At 43.9% G+C, this 23423-nt stretch overlaps 1 protein-coding gene across 1 annotated transcript; it reads left to right on the top strand.

The window, feature by feature from the left end:
• The first annotated feature begins 17711 nt into the window (after positions 1–17711).
• Positions 17712–18641, top strand: LOC141134314 (olfactory receptor 6E1-like). The gene has a single exon (XM_073623919.1). It carries the CDS (start codon positions 17712–17714, stop codon positions 18639–18641), a length of 930 nt encoding a protein of 309 aa, XP_073480020.1.
• The last annotated feature ends 4782 nt before the right edge of the window (positions 18642–23423 follow it).

The following is a 23423-nucleotide window of genomic DNA, read 5'->3' as shown; positions in this document are numbered from 1 at the left end:
CCCTGGCATGCAACGCGCTCAACCCCGGTTGCCCTGGGAGAACGTAAGTCACTGGAGAATCCAATCTATGCAGGAGACTTGTGTGGTGCATTTTTTGTACAAACTGTAATAGTATGATTATTATTTTTTTTTGATGTCTGTGTTTTTTCTGATTGTTTAGATTGTGATGTAGTTTCCCTGAAGAAGACTTGATTAATGTTGAAACGCGTTGGAATCCCACTACCCCATATCCAAGTAGCCATTAAGGGCGACCGTATTGGGTAGCGTGACACATCACTGCTTATTTCCAACAACTTCCTTATATGCAAATCTGTTACTACAACTGTTATCGGATGTATACGTACAATACATTTTCATGTCTTAAATTCCCACTTATGTTTATATATTATCTTTTAATGCTATATGTGTATAAATTTTCTTTATGTTAAATGATACTCAGTAAAAATTAATTTTATTTTAAATTAACCCAAACTCATTGCCTTAAAAATCCCTTTAGAGGTTTATATAATTTTTCACATATATCTGGGATGATGGCAATGACACATCCACACCACCAAGGTCACATTCATATACAAGGCTATAAGAATATTGCAAGACCCTGAAGCTGAGCTGCAGCATGGGGGCCAAGACTGTACAGCAGTTTAACAGGACAGGTTACACTCAGAACAGGCCTGGCCACGGTGGACCAAACAAGTTGAGTGCACGTGCTCAGAGTCATATCCAGATGTTGTCTTTGGGAAATAGATGTATGAGTGCTGCCAGCATTGCTGCAGAGGTTGGAGGGGTGGGGGGGTCAGCCTGTCAGTGCTTAGACCATATGCCGCACACTGCATCAAATTGGTCGTCCCAGAAGGAAACCTCTTCTAAAGATGGTGCACATGAAAGCCCACAAACAGTTTGCTGAAGACAAGCAGATTATGACCATGGATTACTGGAACCATGTCCTATGGTCTGATGAGACCAAGATAAACTTATTTGGTTCAGATGGTGTCAAGCGTGTGTGGCGGCAACCAGGTGAAGCATACAAAGACAAGTGTGTGTTGCCTACAGTCAAGCATGGTGGTGGGAGTGTCATGGTCTGGGGCTGCATGAGTACTGCCAGCAATGGGGAGCTACAGTTCATTGAGGAAACCATGAATGCCAGCATGTACTGTGACATACTGAAGCAGGACATGATCCCCACCCCTTCAGAGACTGGGCCGCAGGGCAGTATTCCAACATCATAACGACCCCAAACACACCTCCAAGATGTCCAGGGCCTTGCTAAAGAAGCTGAAGGTAAAGGTGATGGACTGGCCAAGCATGTCTCCAGACCTAAACCCTATTGAGCATCTGTGGGGCATCCTCAAATGGACGGTGGAGGAGCGCAAGGTCTCTAACATCCACCAGTTCCGTGGGGGAAGATGGTAGTTGCGCTGTGATGAAGGGGGGGGGGTAGCTACAAAGATGACTAAAGTGACAAAGTGAACTAAAAAAGCAGAAACAGGCCAATGCATGAATGGATCCTACATGCTAAAAGAACATGGTGGAGATGCAGTGCAGTGCAACGTAGCTGATCAACATGACTATAATGTTGCGGGCAGACAAAGCCTAATATATAAAGGTAATTGTGAAACAGTGACTGCTTGAATATAGCAAAACAAAAATGCATATACTAACACAAATAGGATGAATAATGACACAATGCAAAAAAATATATAATGCAAGAAAAATATATGTGGGCTGGTGCCCCATTAGCAAAAACGTGCCAAATCCTGGTGAACTACAAGTGACAAATCCCTAGGGCAAACATGAATATTAGTTCTATTATCCAGTCCAAAAAACAAAAACTCGTGATGAGAAACACAAAACAATTCAAATCGTGAAGGGAGGGGGAATCTTCAGTGAGGACACCTCCGCGTTTGCAAGCCACTTACCTTACAGCTGTAAGGTGTACAGCCTGTGTTGCAAATGACCCGCAGGTGTAGACGTTCCGTGTATACAGGTAGTGACAATGATGAACATGCCAAGCGAAATATAAAAAATAAAAGGTATACAGCATGTAAAATAACTCTGCGACGACCACGGTGGAGGAGGGGCCAGTTCCGTGATGTCATCATGGAGGAGTGGAAGAGGACTCCAGTGGCAACCTGTGAAGCTCTGGTGAACTTCATGCCCAAGAGGGTTAAGGCAGTGCTGGAAAATAATGGTGGCCACACAAAATATTGACACTTTGGACCCAATTTAGACATTTTCACTTAGGGATGTACTCGCCTTTGTTGCCAGCGGTTTAGACATTAATGGCTGTGTGCTGAGTTATTTAGAGGGGGCAGCAAATTTACACTGTTATACAAGCTGTACACTCACTACTTTATAGTGTAGCAAAGTGTACTTTCTTCAGTGTTGTCACATTAAAAGATATAATAAAATATTTACAAAAATGTGAGGGGTGTACTCACTTTTGTGAGAAATTGTATATGTGGCCCCACAGAAAAAAAAAACACTTTTAAAGAGAATGCTACTGCATAGTGGTTTTGTAAATACTTGGCTTCTAATGATCAGGTTTAAAAAAAATACGTTTTAAATACTGAAATAATTTTTGGTTTGATAAATAGGAAATATTGCATATTGTTTCTATACAGTCCTTTGTTCAGCTGGCCATACACAGCAGGCCGAATGGAAAAAAAAAAAACAGATTTCCACATCCACGCTGTCCCTCTACTGGGTTATTATATTCTGACACCCGCTGGCAGCTTTATATCAAGGCCAAATTTAATCTTCAGTTTTGATTACGTGGGAAAGGGTTAGGGACCCTTTCATGCTTATACTACTATTAGGGGCTCTGTTAGAAAGCTTTCCATTTGCTTCCTGTCCTGCTGATATAATTTTACTTGACGAGAAGTACATAGTTCCCAAATGTCCCTCTTTTAGAACAAAGTCCCTCTGTCCCTCTTTCCTCCCGATCTGTCCCTCATTTTGGTCTGATTTATATAACTGTATAAAAAAAAGCATTACTAATTTATCAAAAAATATTTTTCAGTGCTTAACCTTTCATTCTATTTCTAAATTGTTGCATTTGTAAATTTCAAAAGAGAGCATAAAGGAATAGTAATAAAGAAATCACTTGTGGATTTAACCAATCATTTTTGGGGTATTTTTTGTCCATTTGTGTGTGACATGGGGTGTGTCCTTTGGCTACATAATTTTTCTAATCGATGTCCCTCTTTCCTATCTCAGAAAGGTGGAAGATATGGAAGTAAAGGGAGCTCCCCAGCATCAACAAAGACAGAAATAAAAATAGATAGAAGTACTAATTGTGTTTCTTGTATCTGCATGGAGTCACCTTTAAAGACCATCCCCAGCCAAAACTCAGGTTTTATTCTCATGTATGTGTCCCTATTAGGGAGATTTCCTTGAGTGGAAATCTTTCCATTGGGTGCATAAACAATAACACATTTTTAGCAGAGTGGGGAAGGATTACAACTCCTGACATTTTGTATTGCTTCTGTACTCTCCGCCTTCCCATTTTTGAGGGAAAATCTTCCCAATAGGCACACTGACAGACTTCTCCACTCCTATCCAAAACAAAAAAAGAAATAACCTGAGTCAGGTTTTTTTGTACCATGCATCTGTTTCCTGTTGATGCTGACGTTGTTCTTTATTCCCATTTGTCCTGTGTTGAAGATGTAGCACCCCCTGGTACCCTACAGACACAATAACACCTCCAGAGACAGTGAGAGAGCCAGCATTTACTTCAGGGCCGAGTCCATGGCTATAATAGGGAATTTTGAAGAGAAGTTGGGCGCCAGTCACTTTTTGAATTTTTAAAGTTTTTAATGTCAAACTGAAAATGAGGTAGATGGAGTGAGGGTTAGGGGTTCTAGATACCACAGCAGATCTCTTATAGACATTTCAGATCCATACCGGAATGCAGCACACAGTGTCAGGACCTTCAAACCAACCTAGAAGCACTGCAAGCAATTTTTTTTTTCCCAGTAAGTCCTCCGAGCAAGTTACCAGGCACTTCTGAGAGATCAGCCTTCATCCTGGCTCTTTGTAGCAAGGAACCTCCCCTGGATCTTTTCACCTTGGTACGTTTTACTCCACACTGGGCAGGGCGGAATCCAGACCACCTTATCGTATGTAGGCCCCAAATAGGTTTCCGGGCCGAATCACAGAGCCGAGGCAAAAGGACCCCATCTATCAACTGTGTCAAAATATATATATCCTTCCCAGAATGCATCAGTGGTAGAGAATCTGTAGTATTAGTGCCACCTACAGGTGACAGTGGGAAATTCACACCCCCACTGAGCTTAGAGAAAAACAAAAATTTTAAAACTATAGAATCAGTATGAGCTGCCTACAGCCCAGCCAGACTAAAGTTATATAGTAGCCCCAGTTTAGGACCAGGAGGCTACAAAGAACATCTGTATGAACTTCTTCACTCCATATACAGGTCTATGGGAATGCAAGAGCAGCTTGATGCAAGTCAATGAGCCTAAAATTAATTCTGAATGATCTCAAAAGTTTCCTAAAAGTATGTTGCATTTACCCATCAAAGCCTATTGACACTGGCCCATTAAAAGGCCAAGTAGTCCTACAAAAGCAACAGTCAGTTATTTGCCTCTCTAACTGCCACTATAGCTGAACCGGAGGGAGCTGCTGGGGAACCATGAAGATCAGCACGATGTAGCACCCTCCTAGATAGGAGCTGGTTAGTTTAGGTAAATTTAGCTCTTTAGCTCCTATGTAATCAGTGAAGCAGCTTGTTATTGCTGTGGGCTGCTCTGAGTTTCACTGGTTGCAGATTTGACTGCTTCCCCCTGCCTTCTGGACAGTGTTAATTTTAGTCTTAGGACTAAAATGGCATTTTAGTTTTAGTCCCATTTTAGTCTTCTGCAGTTGTTTTAGTTTTAGGCGTATTTAGTCGACTAAATCTCCAGTACATTTCAGTAATTGCACTTTAGTTTTAGTCATAGTCTTTTGACTAAAATGGCATTTTAGTTTTAGTCTCATTTTAGTCATCTCAATTGTTTTAGTTTTAGTCGTATTTTAGTCGACTAAAGTAGTATTCATTTAGTCGACTAAAATGTTTTAGTCATTTTAGTCGACTAAAATGTTTTAGTCGACTAAATTAACACTACTTCTGGAGAGTTTTGGAATGTAGTGGGCTAGGAGAGTCAAATAGGCAGTCGAATATTTATGTGGTTCCAGCCAATCCTTGGGGGAGTGTGTCCAGTAGGTCCAAAAAGTGGCTCTTCGAGGTCCCAGTTGTGTTAGCTGGGGGGCCTATTCTACTGAACTTTGCTGGAGTTGATCCTGGGATTTATCTGGAGGACACGTCTAGCTGATATTGGAAGGGGGCATCCAAAGATCCAGGGACATTTTTTGAGTACAGACTGGTGTGTGCAATCCCAGTGACTGTGTGCTGTTACTAGCCCTCTTGCATCACTGTCAACCTGAGCTAAATGTGGACATTTCTTATGCCGTGTACACACAAGCGGACTTTCAACGGACTGAACTCTGAAGGACTTTTTGACGGACTTTCGACGGAGTTCCGATGGAGTTCCGATGGAGTTCCAACGGAGTTCCGACACAATGGACTTGCCTACACACGATCACACCAAAGTCTGACTGATTCGAACGTGATGACGTACGACCGGACTAGAATGAGGAAGTTCATAGCCAGTAGCCAATTGTTGGCCAACAAATACGAATGTAGTGACGTACTACATTGTTTTTTAGCTCTTTAGCGCCACCCTTTGTGCTCCTTCTGCTAATTTTGTGTTAGTAGAAGTTTGGTGAGTGTTGATTCGCACTTTTCATTTCGCACTTTTCATTTCGCACTTTTTGCTTTTGCAGGGCCGTTCGTCAACCAGCCATGTTGCAGAATCGGAGGAGATAACGTGTTATTTATTATTGGCCTTGGAGTTACTGCTTTGACATTATTTTTTTGGTTGAATAATGATTTAATTTGGTATATTTTCTATATAGTTGGATGCATAAAATGCACTTTTTGGTTAAGTTCTATTGGCAGATAGCAATCTTATTTGTTTTCTTTTTTTAATGTACAATAAAAATAATTGTGGATAATAATACTTGGCTATGCATTTTACTTCAAATGACAGTTTAGGGGTAGGCAGTTACATTTAAAAAAATACAATGTAAAATTGACAAGGGACACCAACATAGTTGTATCATTGATCTTAAAAACTACGGGATAATAGTGTTGTGGTAACTTGCACAAATAAAAAAAAAAAAAAAGCACAATAATATTATTCTTAATATCACTAGAAAAAAAAAGCCTTTGAAAATTTGTTTGCAATAACTCCATCAGTATCACCAGCAAAGCAGCTTCATTATTATTCCATTAAAGAAGAAGAGAATTGTGCGCTGCATTTCGAGATTTCATAATTTGCCACGTCATGAATGTTAATTCTCCATTACGAGCGTTAGTTTACAAGACCGACCGCTTCTGGCTCGTCCTTGCTTCTGAGTAGGGATGAGCCGAACACCCCCCGGTTCAGTTCGCACTAGAACCTGCGAACTGACCGAAAATTCGCACGAACGTTAGAACCCCATTGACGTCTATGGGACTCGAACGTTCGAAATCAAAAGTGCTCATTTTAAAGGCTAATTTGCATGTTATTGTCCTAAAAAGGGTTTGGGGACCCGGGTCCTGCCCCAGGGGACATGTATCAATGCAAAAAAAACTTTTAAAAAGTCAGTTTTTTCGGGAGCAGTGATTTTAATGATGCAAGTAAAAAAAAAAAAAAAAAAACTGAAATATTCCTTTAAATATCGTACCTGGGGGGTGTCTACAGTATGCCTGTAAAGTGGCACGTGTTTCCCGTGCTTAGAAAAGTCCCTGCACAAAATGTCATTTTTAAAGGAAAAAAAGTCATTTAAAACTGCTTGCGGCTTTAATGTAATGGCAGGTCCTGGCAATATGGATGAAAATCAGTGAGACAAACGGCATGGGTACCCCCCAGCCCATTACCAGGCCCTTTGGGTCTTGTATGGATATAAAGGGGAACCCCGCACCCAAATTAAAAAAGGAAACAGTATACAGGCTCTGTACTCTGAACAGCAGTATACAGGCGGTGCAAGCAAGACAGGGACTGTAGGTTTGTTGTTAAGTAGAATCTGTTTGTAATTTTGAACTGGTACATTTTTAACGTGTTTAGCTCCAGCCAAAAAATCTATTTTAAGCTTTTTGTAATACATAGGGAAGGGTTGTCACTGTGACATTTGTTTTGCTGTCTGTGCTCCTCTTCAGAAGATTTCACCTCACTTTTTGTCCCAATGACAAACGTTTTTTGAAAATTTGGGTTTTTTTGTGAAACAAGGATTGGTGATAAAGCATTAGTGGAAAGGAGAAATGTTTTTCCCATATTAACTCTTACAGGAGAGAATTTCCCTTCCTAGGGGTAGATTTCATCTCACTTCCTGTTGTCTCCTTCCGTTTGCAAGTAGGAGTCGTTTGTAAGTTGGATGTTTGAAAGTAGGGGCCTGCCCTATATACTCAGCAGAAATTTGGGCCTTAGGTGTTGCGGCCACAACACTGTAAGCCCTCACAGGGCCCTGCTGTGAAATATTAGATCAAGAATTGTAATTACATGCCCCTGTTGAACAGGGGCAGAAAAATTGGGCCTTTTGTGGTGGTGGTGGTGCTGGTGCCACAACACTGTAAGTCCTCACTTGCTCTTGGTGGGCGCAGAAACGGGCCCTGCTGTGAAATATTAGATCAAGAATTGTAATTACATGCAGCTGTTGAACAGGGGCAGAAAAATTGGGCCTTAAGCACTGGTGCTGGTGCCACAACACTGCAACCCCTCACAGATACTCTAGTTGGAACGCAGGAACGAGCCCTGCTGCAAAGTATTGCATCGAAAATTGTAATTACACGCCCCTGTTAGACAGGGGCTGGAAAATTTGGCCTTAGGCACTGGTGCTGGTGCCACAACACTGCAACCCCTCACAGATACTCTAGTTGGAACGCAGGAACGAGCCCTGCTGCAAAGTATTGCATCAAGAATTGTAATTACACGCCCCTGTTAAACAGGGGCTGAAAAATTGGGCCTTAGGCACTGGTGGCGGTGCCCAGAACCAAAAATGTTCTTACAAGCTATCAGCGTGATCATTGAGGAGGAAGAGGATAATTACTCAGGAATCAGGATAGTCACTCAGCATCAGCATAGGCAGTCTTTGAAGGGATCTGAAAAATTATTCGGTTACATCAGCATCAGGTGCTTGGTAGCTGGTGGTGATCCAAGACTGATTCATTTTTATGAAGGTCAGTCGATCGGCCGAGTCGGTGGACAGACACACCCTGTGATCGGTTACAAAGCCTCTAGCAGCACTGAATGTTCATTCTGAAAGAACGCTGGATGCAGGACAGGCCAGTAGCTCAATTGCATACTGTGCAAGCTCTGGCCAGTGATCCATCCTCAAGACCCAGTAACCCAGAGGATTTTAGGTGGGAAAGGTGTCCAAGTCAGATCTTGCCCCTAGGTATTCCTGCACCATGTAAAACAGACGCTGGCGATGGTTGCTGGAACCGATCATACCTTGGGGCTGCGGACTAAAAAATTGTCTGAACGCATCGGTCAGACGGCCACCTTCTCCACCGCTCCTTCTTTGACTGACCAAAGCCTCAGCAACACGTTGTCCAGAAACAGGAGTTTGTAACCTCCCAGTCTCTGGGAATGCATTGCACAGACCTTTCTGCAAGGCCTCCCAAAGATGTTTCATCCTCTGCTCCCTCTGCAACGGCAAGATAAGGTCCGCAACTTTACCCTTGTAACGTGGACCAAGGAGGGTTGCCAGCCAGTATTGGTCCTTCTCCTTGATACCACGAATACAAGGATCCTTACGCAGGCTTTGCAGTATCAGGGAGGCCATGCAGCGTAGGTTTGCTGAGGCATTCGGTCCGGAGTCCTCTGGGTCACTAAGAACGACATGGTCCGCAGCCACCTCCTCCCAGCCACGTACAAGTCCATGTGTTTCTTGGGACTGATCCCTTAAAGACTGCTGCTGATGCTGAGTGCCAGGCTCCACCTCCATACTGACACAATCCTCCTCCTCCTCCTCGTCCTCTTCCTGTATGATCGGCAGGCACGCAGGAACACTGTCTGGATAAAGGGGATCTTGAGAGCTAAGGAAGTCCTACTCTTCCTGCCTCTGTTCTGCCTCAAGTGCCCTGTCCATTATTCCACGCAGCATGTGCTCCAACAGGTGGACAAGGGGGACAGCGTCACTGATGCATGCACTGTCACTGCTCACCATCCTCATGGCCTCCTCAAATGGTGACAGGACAGTACATGCATCCCGTGGGAAAAAAAAAACAAGCTCCCTGACCCTGTCCTGGTGCCATAGTCGCACAGCTACTCATTGATGGCCCTCTGCTGCGTGTGCAGCCCCTGCAGCATGGCCAATGTTGAGTTCCACCTGGTGGTCATGTCACAGATTAGGCGGTTCTTGGGCAGGTTAAACTCCTTTTGGAGGTCTGCCAGCCAAGCACTGGCATTATATCACCGGCGGAAATGCACACAGACTTTCCTGGCCTGCCTCAGGACATCCCGTAAGCCCGGGTACCTGCCCAAGAACTGCTGCACCACCAAGTTAAGGACGTGAGCCAAACAGGGCACATGGGTCATTTGTCCCTGTCGGAGGGCAGAGAGGAGGTTGGTGCCATTGTTGCAAACCACCATTCCTGCCTTAAGTTGGCGTGGCGTCAACCACCTCTGAACCTGCCCCTGCAGAGCTGACAGAACCTCTGCCCCAGTGTGGCTCCTGTCCCCCAAGCACACCAGCTCAAGCACCGCATGGCATCTTTTGGCCTGCATACTTGCGTAGCCCCTTGAACGGCTACGGAGCACCGCTGGTTCTGAGGACAAAGCACAGGAAGAGGCCATGGAGGAAGAAGAAGAGGGGGTGGAGGAGAGAGGTGTGTCACAATCATTAGTAATGGCATTTTGGAGGCGTGGTGGCGGAACAACCACCAACACTACTGCACCTTGTCCTGCATCCTTCCCAGCTACCAGCAGAGTCACCCAATGCGCCGTGAAACTTAGGTAACATCCCTGTCCATGCCTGCTGGACCATGAGTCAGTGGTAATATGCACTTTACTGCTGACCACCCTGTCCAGCGAGGCATGGACATTGCCTTCCACATGCCGGTAGAGAGCCAGAATCGCCTTCCGTGAGAAAAAGTGGCGTTTGGGTACCTGCCACTGAGGAACCACACATTCCACAAACTCACGGAAGGGGGCAGAGTCTACCAACTGAAAAGGCAGCAGTTGAAGTGCTAGCAATTTTGCCAAGCTAGCATGCAACCGCTGGGCATGTAGATGGCTGGGAGCAAACTTCTTTCGGCGGTGCAGCAGCTGGGGCAGGGAAATTTGCCTGGTACAATCTGACGTCGGTGTACAGAAAGCAGATTGCCCACAAGTACTTGGCTGTGACACACCTAATTCTACACCTTCATTCCTCTCAGTGCAGGTCTCAGAGAGGACTGAAGGTATAGTGGGGTTGGAGATCTCAGCTGATGAGGAGCAAGGAGAGGTCCTCTTTGTTCTTTGGTGTGGGTCTTTTAGATACGCTTGCCAACGAACTGCATGGCAGGTCAACATATGTCTGGTCAAGCATGTGGTGCCCAAGCGGGAGATGTTTTGGCCACGCGAGATACGCTTGAGACATATGTTGCAAATAGCAGCAGTGCGATCTGATGCACTCATCTCAAAAAAGGCCCACACCAAAGAACTTTTGGAATAACGCGCAGAGACAGCAACGCCTTGCACCTGCGGAGCTTTGGGGTGTGATGGAGGGCATCCTGCCTCGTTGGTGATGTGCCTCCTCCTCCTCTCTCCTATCAGGCACCCACGTTGAGTCAGTGACCTCATCATCCCCTCCCTCCTCATCACTGGAGCAAACCTGGCAATATGCTGCAGCAGGCAGAGCATGACTGCCAGATTGCTGTCCTTCTTGGGCACCCCGTCTGTCCGTGCTCATGTTACTGCCTTCATCTAGCTCGGTATCATCATCAGAGCCTTCTAAACGCTGGGCATCCTCCTGGAGCATGTACCCAACACTGTGGTCAAACAGTTCGAGGGACTCCTCAGGAGGATATGGTGGGGCTAGGGAAGGAGTCACTGATGCCATTGAGCCAAGGGAAGAGGCCGCGTTGGCAGCTGCTTTGCCAGACAAAGTACCCTGAGCATGAGTGAGAGAGGATGAGGAGGATGAGAATGGCTTGGTCATCCACTCGACCAAGTCTTCCGCATGTTGTGGCTCAACACGGCCAGCTGCTGAAAAAAAAAGGCCAAGCGTGTCCACGGCCATGTGTTGATGAGGATGCACTGTCTCCACGACCAGCACTGTTGCCTTCTTTTATTGGCTTGTGACTGTCTGCCTCTCCTTGTTGGCCTTCCAGACATACTAATGGCCTGTAGCTGCACTAAGCTAGGATATATATATATATATATATATATATATATATATATATATATATATATATATATATATATATATATATACTGATATGCAGCTAGCAAAATCAACTAACTAACTTGTACCTTTAGCTGAACACTTTGCAGAGGTCGCACTACACTAACTTGTAGTATTAGCTGAACACTGTTCAGAGGACGCACTACACTAACTTGTAGTTTTAGCTGAGCACTGTGAGGAGGACGCACTACACTAACTTGTAGCTTCAGCTGAACACTGTGAGGAGGACGCACTACCCTAACTTGTAGCTTTAGCTGAACACTGTGCAGAGGTCACACTAAACTAACTTGTAGCTTTAACTGAACACTGTTCAGAGGACGCACTACACTAACTTGTAGCTTTAGCTGAACACTGTGCAGAGGTCGCACTACACTAACTTGTAGTTTTAGCTGAACACTGTTCAGAGGACGCACTACACTAACTTGTAGCTTTAGCTGAACACTGTGCAGAGGTCGCACTACACTAACTTGTAGTTTTAGCTGAACACTGTGAGGAGGACGCACTACACTAACTTGTAACTTTAGCTGAACACTGTGAGGAGGACACACTACCCTAACTTGTAGCTTTAGCTGAACACTGTGCAGAGGTCACACTAAACTAACTTGTAGCTTTAGCTGAACACTGTGAGGAGAGCGCACTACCCTAACTTGTAGCTTTAGCTGAACACTGTGAGGAGGACGCACTACACTAACTGTAAATAGTCTAGCTGCCTGAATGTGGTACTAATAGGACCAAAAGAACACCAGCAATTTTCTTCAGGTAGCTGTAAATACTGTAATAAGACAAGCCTGCCTGTCAGTAGGAAGATAACAGGAACGGATCTAGCTAAACTGAATACAGTGTATGTATATATATATATATATATATATATATATATATATATACAACACCTGGGATGCATATATATACACAATACACTGTAAGTGCAGCTAACTCACTGACTGTCCTGCCTAATCTAGCTAACTCAAATGAAATGACACTGTCTCTCTCTCTCTCTAAACACACTACACAGGGCCGCCGTGCAGGCGGCCTTATATAGTGTGGGGCGTGTTCTAAACCCCCTGAGCCATAATTGGCCAAAGCCACCGTGGCTTTGGCCAATTACAGCTCTCTCTACTGACGGTGCTGTGATTGGCCAAGCATGCGGGTCATAGTGCATGCTTGGCCAATCATCAGCCAGCAATGCACTGCGATGCCGCAGTGATTTATGGGCCGTGACGCGCCACACGAATTTAGCGTGAACGGCCCATATCGTTCGCAATTCGGCGAACGGGCGAACAGACGATGTTCGAGTCGAACCCATGTTCGACTCAAACATCGTCTGTTCGCCCGTTCGGCGAATTGAACACGAAGCTCATCCCTATTTCTGAGCATGCATGTTTGTACTTTGGATTTTTGTCCGACGGACTTGTATACATGCGCTCGGAAAATCCGACAACAGACATTTGTCCGCAGAAAATGTTAAAACCTGCGATCCAACATTTGTCCGCGGAAAGCCAGACAACAGTCAGATTTTCCACCAACAGCCTGTCATCACACATTTCCCGTCGGAAAATCCGATTGTGTGTACGAGGCTTAAGACGTAAAGCAAGTATAGTAGTTACCATAATACAATATTTTTAATGGAAACTTAATCATTGTTTAAACAAACATAGCAGTGGTTGTTCCCATGAGCTATTTGAACTAGAGCTCCCATGAGATCAGACATACACAGACACACTAGAAATGTATCAAGGGACTTTTTATTAAATATAAGCCAGTTTCAAGGCCAGAGGAGGGGGTGCATTAAAGTCTGTAAGAATAAAATACAGAAACATTTGTTATAAAACTACAGTCACTTAGCCATTTCTTACCAGAATGGACAGGCTTTGGTATTTTTAAACCAAGTTTAAAACATTTAATCACATTTTAGGAAAACAGAAACTTTAATGTAATGATTAATATGTGTGATAAATTACTTAAGAGAAAATTAACATTGACATAACAATGGTCACGGTTGGAGAAAATTGGTTAGTTCAAAACAATACAGAATAAATTGTCTTCGTACAGAACACTAGGTATTGCGGTACGTTTCAATTTTATATAATCTCCAATGTTAAAATATGTATTTGTAAACTTTTTATAGATAAAGCTTGGGTAAAAACATTGCTTATTTATAATCTTATTCTTGTGGCAAAAAATTAGCTTTTTCTTTTTTTACAATTATTTTGTATGTTTTTGCATATTATATAAGTACCAAAAATACAAATTTCAGATCTAAGAGAAAGGCAATTACTTAGGTAAATAGGAGGGACAATGTATTACATTTAGAATGCAGCAGCTAAATAGTGGGATTGATTTACTAAAGAAGTAGAGGCTGTTCACTAAATAAAGAAAATATGTAAATAAAATAAACATTGCAAAGTGAGTGTTGGTGAATAAGGTGAAGTTGTGTTCACTCTGAACACACACGTGTATTCAACGTTGGAACAGGTTTACCTTTTTATTAAATATTCACTTTACATATATTTTCAAAGCTAACATTCTTTTTGAACACATTTCCAAAGTTAACGTTAACTTTGCTATGTTAGCAACTTCTATTCCTTAGTGAATCATCACCAATACATGGCAATAGTCAATTAATAGGAATGTATAGAGACAGCTCTTACTATTCTAATAATCATTTCATTATTGTTCACTTGAATTCTAACAACATAAATTTATATGTAACAAGCATATAGTTGATACAGTACATTTACATATAATTGAATTGTATATGTATAGCATGAAACAAGTGAAAGCATTAGGAAGACCGTATAAACAGGATACTCATGATGTTAGTCCATTGCACATGATGTAGTGTCTGAGACACCATGTATACTGTATATTGCAATTTAAGCAATTAATTTGACCCTATCTTAAACCCTAATTTTCCTTTAAAATTCTAGAAGTACAGTACAATTCATTTATGCAGGAACTGTAGGTTTATTATTTATAGCTTAGCCCTATGCAAATACTAAATTTTGGAAAGTAGGATTTGGAGCAGGGGGGTTGAGCTGCAGTATAGAAATATTGAGTTCAGTACTGAAAAAAGTAAAAGCAGTCAGCTGATTGTGCCTTATATGCCACTCTTACTTTAGCTAATTGATCCCTAGAACATGTTTACTTTAGGTTTAGATTTTATTATATAGATACATACCTTAAGATATAATTAAAGATTTCTGCCAGAACCTGAAATCAAATAGTATATAAAGGAGGGACATGAAGGCTGTGAACAATCATTTGTTGGTGTACAGTTTCTATGTTTCTTTGATATTTGTGCTGGGTGTTTTCAGGGTTAGGAAGCATTTACGCTGCTGTGAAATATTCAGTTGTCATGTTTTGTCTCTCAGTAATACTGTGACCACATCTACTTTATTTTCTGCCTCTAATTAGTTCTCAAGGCTCAGTACATTTTGTTTTATTTGATTTATTTTATTTATCTAATTAATTTTTAGAATTCCAATTAGTTCTTAAACTCAGTAAACTTCCATGTTGTCAGAAATAAAGACCACTCCACAAACATTTCCCAAACTGTTTTGGGTGTTTCTGATCACAAAAATATGTTCTGTAAATTATACTATGGTAAAATGAGGTCTAAAAGAAACCACAATCTTGCTTTAGCTACCTTGGGAATTTACACTGGTTTCAGACCTTCAACAGAGCAGACCTTTAGATCCATTCTAAAGCTGAAAACATTTATTGTCTTTCTCAAGTACCCAACTCAGCTTGTTTGCATAATAATTGTTTTTTTTCCTAATCATCTCCTTCTCTTGTAACAAGATTGAAAAGCTAACTTACTTCAAAGAACTAGATACCTATTTCCTGGTGAAGAGACTAGTCCCCTCTACTTGCTGGCTATGTGCACCAAAACAGGTCTGTAATAATGTCCCATCAATGTTTTTTTTAGCTGGTTCCTGCACTGGGGGCCTACATTGAAATTTGAGGTTTAAGACCCCACCCCATCTGCTATCCACTGATTTTTGATGATTTCAGGTTCCATACTTCACTTAGCCAAGGCCCAGTTGGGAATCACTCACTTGCAATTCATTTAAGAGGCCTATCCTTTACCAGTGGTTGCAGGCTTAGTCCATTGGGTGTCCCATCCAAAACCTGAGGCCCATAAAAATAGGGGCCCGGGTGACCTGGCCATGGGGCCTGGAGGAACCTTCCCAACCACCGCCACTGATGGACCCTCCTTCACTAAACCATTACTCATAGCTGACCTGAAACCAGCTTTTATGTTCGCACACCCCAACTGGTTGTGCTCTCACATCCAGTGAACACATGACCAGTCCAGCATTTATCTTGCCAGCAGAAGTCTCACGACACCTGGCTTGTAATAGGGTACTACCTAGCTTCACATACTGAAGGTCTTCACCGAACATATCACAAAGACACTTTAGAACTTTTACTGAATAAAATGCAATAAGATATTGCCAAAATTGCAGACCGAATACATGGTGGCAAGAATGTCTAAAGCATAGTAAAGGTTTCAAAACATATACTGGATCAGTTTTTCCATCTCTTTTTCTTATTGTTAGGTTTTCCAGGAGGTGTGCTGTGGGGCTCATGATGCAGTGCATAAGTCAAACTGTGAACTGCAGGTACTCTCCATTTTCCTGAATTACAGGCCTAAGGCCTACTTGCTTTCCCTGACTTATCTCTCAAAGGAGACCCCAGTAAGGTAGGGGAACAGCTGGCCTAAAACCTCTACATAGTGTTGCAGAACGTGAAGCAACTTCTCATCCTTCTCCTCTAACAGCTTCCCATCCCCCCAAATAGAAGCCCAAGGGTAGGCAGGTGAAAAGGGCAGAGGAACCCTAAAGGGGACTAAGACCATTACATTTCTCCACACCACCCCACCACCCCTCTACTCCTGTTCTAATTTGTGCTGACAGCACCACATCAGCAACGCCTACAGAATAAATATCTCACAACAGTGAATACTGTTGAAGTTTACGTTAGTATTCCCCATCTCTCTACCTCTGGCTGTGCCCTCTCCTCTGTTCAGCGTTCACCAGTTCCCTGCTGCAATCCAAGACACTCATGGGCCTTTGCAAGGTTTTGCTGTCTCCACCACATAGCCACTCCCTGCCACTATAAATATAGTACAGAACTGTGGTAAACAGACAGTTAATCTTATACTGCACAGCAATATGAGAATGTATTGCTCAGCATGCTACCCTCTTGGGATTTCCTATGGTGGGTCATGTAGTAAATATGTACACCTCAGTGGAGATGGGATGAAACTGACAGGTGCCGTCATGTATCATACTAATTTGACAAAGCTCATCTTTGACAGGCTGTACTTGCTGCAAAACCTCTCTTATGATACTGTTGTTGATAATAAATAATGTCTATATCTTCACTCTACATACAGATTGTTTCTCAGTGTGATGTGCACAGAGGGGGGTATGCTGCAATGCTATGTGTGTTTTTGTCTGCCAATCGGTTTTTAGACATCCACTAAATTCACAGAGGTGCTGAAGAAGCTGTTGACTGGCAGAATGATTAAAAAATCAGTGCTTTTACAGTTTCTTAAAGATTGGTTGGTTGTACATTTAAAAATTTACCCTGCTAAAGAACCAAATGAAACTGTGTGCCAGGTTGGGATAGCTCTTCTGTAGGCTGCAGTGTGCAGGTAGCAATGAGATAAGACATTTGTTCCATCAGGATGAATTAGGAACTCTAGCCCAAGTGCTGTTAGTTCAAGATTACATTGTGGATGGAAGGATTACAAAATGCTGGGCAGCCTTAAATGTGTGTAGCAGATATGACTTTATCTACAGAGAGAAAATCTACATGAAACAACCAGTGACACAAGAATGAAGTTCCTTGTAAGATAATGGCATTTAATGCCAAAATACAAAGAAGACTGAACACCTGTTAGCTGGATCACAGGAACACATTTTGTAAAACATATTAGCTTGTTTTATCATATATGTAATCCTCGTTTTTGTTATTTTTTTTTTATTGAATTTAAGATAAATAAAAAAAATTAGGTTGCATAATTATTTTCTCTTCTCATGTGCATTAAATTTTTACTTAGAAAAATCAAGAACTGAATTTTTTTCTGGCTTTCTGTTTTCTTTTTCAGAAATACAGATTTCTACATATTTTATATATGCAGCATATCTATTTACCTATGTAGTTGAATTTAGACTTTTTTTTTTTTCTTTAGGAATTCTCTAGACGTGATTGCAATGATTTCTCTCAATCAAACCACATTCATACTTGTTGGGTTCACCTTTGGCCCTTGGGTACAAAATGGTGTGTTTTTACTTTTTCTACTACTTTATTCTATATCACTAACTGGAAACATGTCGATCATTGCAGCCATCTGGCTCGACAGACGTCTTCATATTCCCATGTATTTTTTCCTCACCAGCTTGGCTTTCTTGGACATTTGGTTTATATCATCCACAGTGCCCAAACTGCTCACTATCTTGGCTTCCAGTAACAGGAGGATTTCTTTACCTGGATGCTTTCTACAACTTTATTTTTATGTTTCTCTTGGAACTATAGAATTTTATCTTTTGGCAGTCATGTCAGTAGACCGGTATGTAGCAATCTGTCACCCACTGAGGTATCATTCAATCATCTCTCATAGGGTCTGTCTTTGGTTGGTATTAGTGTCATGGATATTTGGCTTTCTTACCTTTATCTACCCCACAGTTTTACTGTTTGGTCTGTCTTTTTGTGGACCATATGAAATCAATCATTTTTTCTGTGACAGCTCAGCAGTGGTGGAGATCAGTTGCTCAGATATAAATAAGTTTGATATGGTCTTTGCCAGTTTTGCTTCAGCTGTAATTTTGGGCTCATTCATCCTTACTTTGATTTCCTACTGTAATATTCTTATCACTGTCCTAATGATACCCTCAGCCAGAGGGAAAATCAAAGCTTTCTCCACTTGTACTTCTCATTTCACAGTGGTCTCATTAGTTTATGGAAGTGCCATATTTATATATGTACGTCCAGTGGAAAGTTCTTCTCCTGACCTTAATAAAATTGTAGCTCTTCTTAACAGTGTCCTGACACCAGTGCTCAATCCATTTATATACAGCCTGAGGAATAAGCAGGTCCAACAAGTTTTCAGGGATTTAGAGAAAAGCTTGCTTTTGAAAAAGTAAATTACAATTTGTGAAGCTACAAATCAATCCATTTTTTTTTATTATGCCATCACTTAAAGTCTCTTTGATGGGCTGCCCACATTACCAAACTCTGTTATGAAAACTGAACTCCAGACAGATGTTTCTAAACCACCAATGAATTAAATTATGTATTAATCATTAATTGTATTTTAACCTCTTGCTTACTGGGCACTTAAACCCCCCTCCTGTCCAGACCAATTTTTAGCTTTCAGCGCTGTTGCAATTTGAATGACAATTTTCACACAAATGGAGCTTTCTTTTGGTGGTATTTAATCACCACTTGGGTTTTTATTTTTTGCTAAACAAACAAAAAAAGACATAAATTTTTGGAAAAAAAACATGTTTCATAGTTTGTTATGAAATTTTGCAAACGGGTAATTTTTCTCCTTCATTGATATTCGCTGATGAGGCTGCACTGATGGGCACTGATGGGCTGCACTGATGGGCACAGATAAGATGACACTGATGGGCACTGATGGGTGGCACTGCTGAATGGCACAGATGGGTGGCACTAATGGGTGGCACTGATAGATGGCACTGATGGGCACTGGTAGGTGGCACTGATGGGCACTGGTAGGTGGTATTGATAGCAGCACTGGGGATAACGCACTGATTGGTGATTTATTGGCGGCACCGTGGGCACTAAGAGGCGGCACTGTGGGCACTGGTAGGTGGCACTGGTGGGCACTGGTAGGTGATGTTGGTGACTCTCCACGATTGGGACTGATGTACCTCCTGCAGCCGCCGGTGATCAGCTTTTTTTTTCCTCCTCACGCTGGAGCCGATTACCGGCTCTGTTTACATCACATGTTCAGCTGTCATTGGCTGACAGCTGATCACGTGGTGAGGGGTCGGGATCGATGATCAGCCTAGTCTCATAGACTCGCTGATCACAGAGCGCGCCACGTACGCCCTACAGGGGGCGCGGAGGCCACTCAAGCACGGGAGGACGTCCATGGATGCCCTCCCGGCAAATTAAGTCCGTGCTGCAGCCGTCTTTTGGCTATACCGCGGACGGCAAGTGCTTAAATACAACTAGTATAAATACCTGAACTTGTTTTGATTTTAGCCTTGAGATCTCCTGTACTGTGCTCAGAGTTGGAGAGGGAAAAGCAGCACTAGGAGTCAATCAGATGTTTCTTGTATTTATATGTAGTGGCAATGAACATGCTGACAGGAGGTTAGATCAGAAAGATGACCTTGTTAATCTGTTGCTTTTCCTTACTCTCCTTGCCTCAATGGCAAGGGACAGAAGCTGTGTTGCTTAAGGCAAAACTAAAGGCTTTATTATTTTTGAAAATTGCTAACAGTTTTTATTGCAGATGAGACACTGTATGTGTATTCTGCAGAAATGATCATTTAGTTGTACACTGAGACACGCATGTGCAGCTCAATGTACAATCTTGGCATGCTTCGGGTGCTTGGATTCAGTAATTCCAGTGCATATGCAAGTGAGTTACAGCATCCCTGTTTGGACAATTAAGGTGGCTAAAGACTCAAAACCCAGAAAAAGACTGAGAGAAGATGTCAGCAATCGGGACAGAGTCAGGGGGCAGTGTGTAGATGTCACTTTGATGGAAGAGGTCATATCGAGACTTGTGTGTGCCATATTGCGCTAATATGATATACAGACTTACATGTAATGGCAAGAGCCCTTGAACACCAAAATTGTTTAATTGAGCTTTAACTGAAGTAGACAAAAGTCAAGTCACCAGACTGGCTGTACACAAATACTTTACCAGTTAAGACAGATCCTGTATACATATTTTAAACGTGTTTTTAGACTTTGACTGTATATTTTTGTGGTCTTGTACTACACACATACAAACAAGCTCAGGTGACATTTTGGTGGTAACCATGCCACCAAAAATACAGAAAATACAGGTAGAAATTGATGGTATGAATGGATGATAGGGCAAAAAGAAAAAAGTATCGGGGATGTGTAATATTAATGAAAAGGACATCAAGTGCTAATATTGCTGGAACTGAACAGCAGTCTAATTCAGTGGCGGCTGGTGAGGTTTTAGGATGGGGGACGCCAGACCCTGCCCTTCCTTTTTGACCCCTCCCACTTGGTGAAAATGGGCGTGGTTTCAGCAAAATAATGAGCGTGGCTCTATGGTGGTGTGGTTAGCGTCTGAGATGAACGAGGGATGGAGGGAGAGAGGGAGGGACAGAAGGCCCAGATCATACACAACAATAGAAATATGTGTATTCTAGAAAGTTTAACAATCAACAGATAAAGATACTCCAAACACCTGGTGTTAGCACTTCAATCGTCCCTGCACCATGGTTGTTATGGTGTCAGGATGATTGAAGCGCATTTTCTCTCTTATTACGTTGTAATAAAATTAAATCATTCAACTCACCATAATGCAGAATCAGTGGCCACCAGATGCTATCAGGTTTCTCCAGCGGAGTCTGTCCTTACATCAGGTGCCCCAGCGGAGTCCATCCTTACATCAGGTGCCCCCAGCGGAGTCCCTCCTTACATCAGGTGCCCCCAGTGGAGTCCCTCCTTACATCTATGTCCCCATCAGCGGAGTCCCTCCTTACATCTGTGTCCCCATTAGCGTAGTCCCTCCTTACATCTGTGTCCCCATCAGCGGAGTCCCTCCTTACATCTGTGTCCCCGTCAGCGGAGTCCCTCCTTACGTCTGTGTCCCAGTCAGTGGAGCCCCTCCTTACATCTGTGTCCCCAGCAGAGCCCCTCATTATATCTGTGTCCCCAGGAGAGCCCCTCCTTACATTTGTGTCCCCAGCAGAGCCCCTTCTTACATCTGTGTCCCCAGTAGAGGTCCTCCTTACATCTGTGTCCCCAGCGGAGCCCCTCCATACATCTGTGTCCCCAGTGGAGTCCGTCCTTACATTGGTGTCACCAGCAGAGCCCCTCCATACATCTGTGTCCCCAGCGGAGTCTGTCCTTAGATTTGTGTCCCCAGCAGAGCCCCTCCTTACATCTGTGTCCCCTGCGGAGTCTGTCCTTACATCTGTCTCTCCAGCGGAGCCCCTCCTTACATCTGTGTCCCCAGTGCAGTTCGTCCTTACATCAGTGTTCCCAACGGAGCCGATCCATACATCTGTGTCCCCAGTGGAGTCCATCCTTACATCTGTGTCCCCAGCGGAGCCCCTCCTTACATCTGTGTCCCCAGCGCAGTCCGTCCTTACATCTGTCTTCCCAGCGGAGCCACTCCATACATCTGTGTCCCCAGCGCAGCCCCTCCTTACATCAATGTTCCCAGCGGAGCCCCTCCATACATCTGTGTCCCTGTCAGCGGAATCCCTCCTTACATCTGTGTCCCCGTCAGCGGAGTCCCTTCTTACATCTGTGTCCCAGTCAGCGGAGCCCCTCTTAACATCTATTTCCCCAGCGGAGCCCCTCATTACATTGGTGTCACCAGCAGAGCCCCTCCATACATCTGTGTCCCCAGCGGAGTCTGTCCTTAGATTTGTGTCCCCAGCAGAGCCCCTCCTTACATCTGTGTCCCCTGCGGAGTCTGTCCTTACATCTGTCTCTCCAGCGGAGCCCCTCCTTACATCTGTGTCCCCAGTGCAGTTCGTCCTTACATCAGTGTTCCCAACGGAGCCGCTCCATACATCTGTGTCCCCAGTGGAGTCCATCCTTACATCTGTGTCCCCAGCGGAGGCCCTCCTTACATCTGTGTCCCCAGCGCAGTCCGTCCTTACATCTGTCTTCCCAGCGGAGCCACTCCATACATCTGTGTCCCCAGCGCAGCCCCTCCTTACATCAATGTTCCCAGCGGAGCCCCTCCATACATCTGTGTCCCTGTCAGCGGAATCCCTCCTTACATCTGTGTCCCCGTCAGCGGAGTCCCTTCTTACATCTGTGTCCCAGTCAGCGGAGCCCCTCTTAACATCTATTTCCCCAGCGGAGCCCCTCATTACATTTGTGTCCCCAGCGGAGCCCCTCCTTACATCTGTGTCCCCAGCGAAGTCCCTCCTTACATCTGTGTCCCCAGCAAAGTCCCTCCCTATATCTGTGTCCCCAGCAAAGCCCCCTTACATCTGTGTCCCCAGCGGAGTCCGTCCTTACATCGGTGTCACCAGCGGAGCCCCTCCTTACATCTGTGTCCCCAGCGGAGTCCGTCTTTACATCTGTGTCCCCAGCAGAGCCCCTCCTTACATCTGTGTCCCCAGCGGAGTCTGTCCTTACATCTGTCTCCCTAGCGGAGCCCCTCCTTACATCTGTGTCCCCAGTGCAGTCCGTCCTTACATCTGTCTCCCCAGCAGAACCCCTCCATACATCTGTGTCCCCAGCGGAGCCCCTCCATACATCATTGTTCCCAGTGGAGCCCCTCCATACATCTGTGTCCCCAGCGCAGTCCATCCTTACATCTGTCTCCCCAGCGGAGTCACTCCATACATCTGTGTCCCCAGCGCAGCCCCTCCTTACATCAGTGTTCCCAGCGGAGCCCCTCCATACATCTGTGTCCCTGTCAGCAGAATCCCTCCTTACATCTGTGTCCCCGTCAGCAGAGTCCCTTCCTACATCTGTGTCCCAGTCAGCGGAGCCCCTCCTTACAACTGTGTCCACAGCGTAGCCCCTCCTTACATCTGTGTCCCCAGCGCAGTCCGCCCTTACATCTGTCTGCCCAGCGGAGCCACTCCATACATCTGTGTCCCCAGCGCAGCCCCTCCTTCCATCAGTGTTCCCAGCGGAGGCCCTCCATACATCTGTGTCCCCATCAGCGGAATCCCTCCTTACATCTGTGTCCCTGTCAGCGGAGTCCCTTCTTACAT

This window comes from Aquarana catesbeiana, linkage group LG01, assembly GCF_042186555.1.
Source record: "Aquarana catesbeiana isolate 2022-GZ linkage group LG01, ASM4218655v1, whole genome shotgun sequence".
Lineage (NCBI taxonomy): Eukaryota > Metazoa > Chordata > Amphibia > Anura > Ranidae > Aquarana > Aquarana catesbeiana.
Note: the sequence above shows the minus strand (reverse complement) of the source record. Positions and strands in the feature narration are given on the sequence as shown.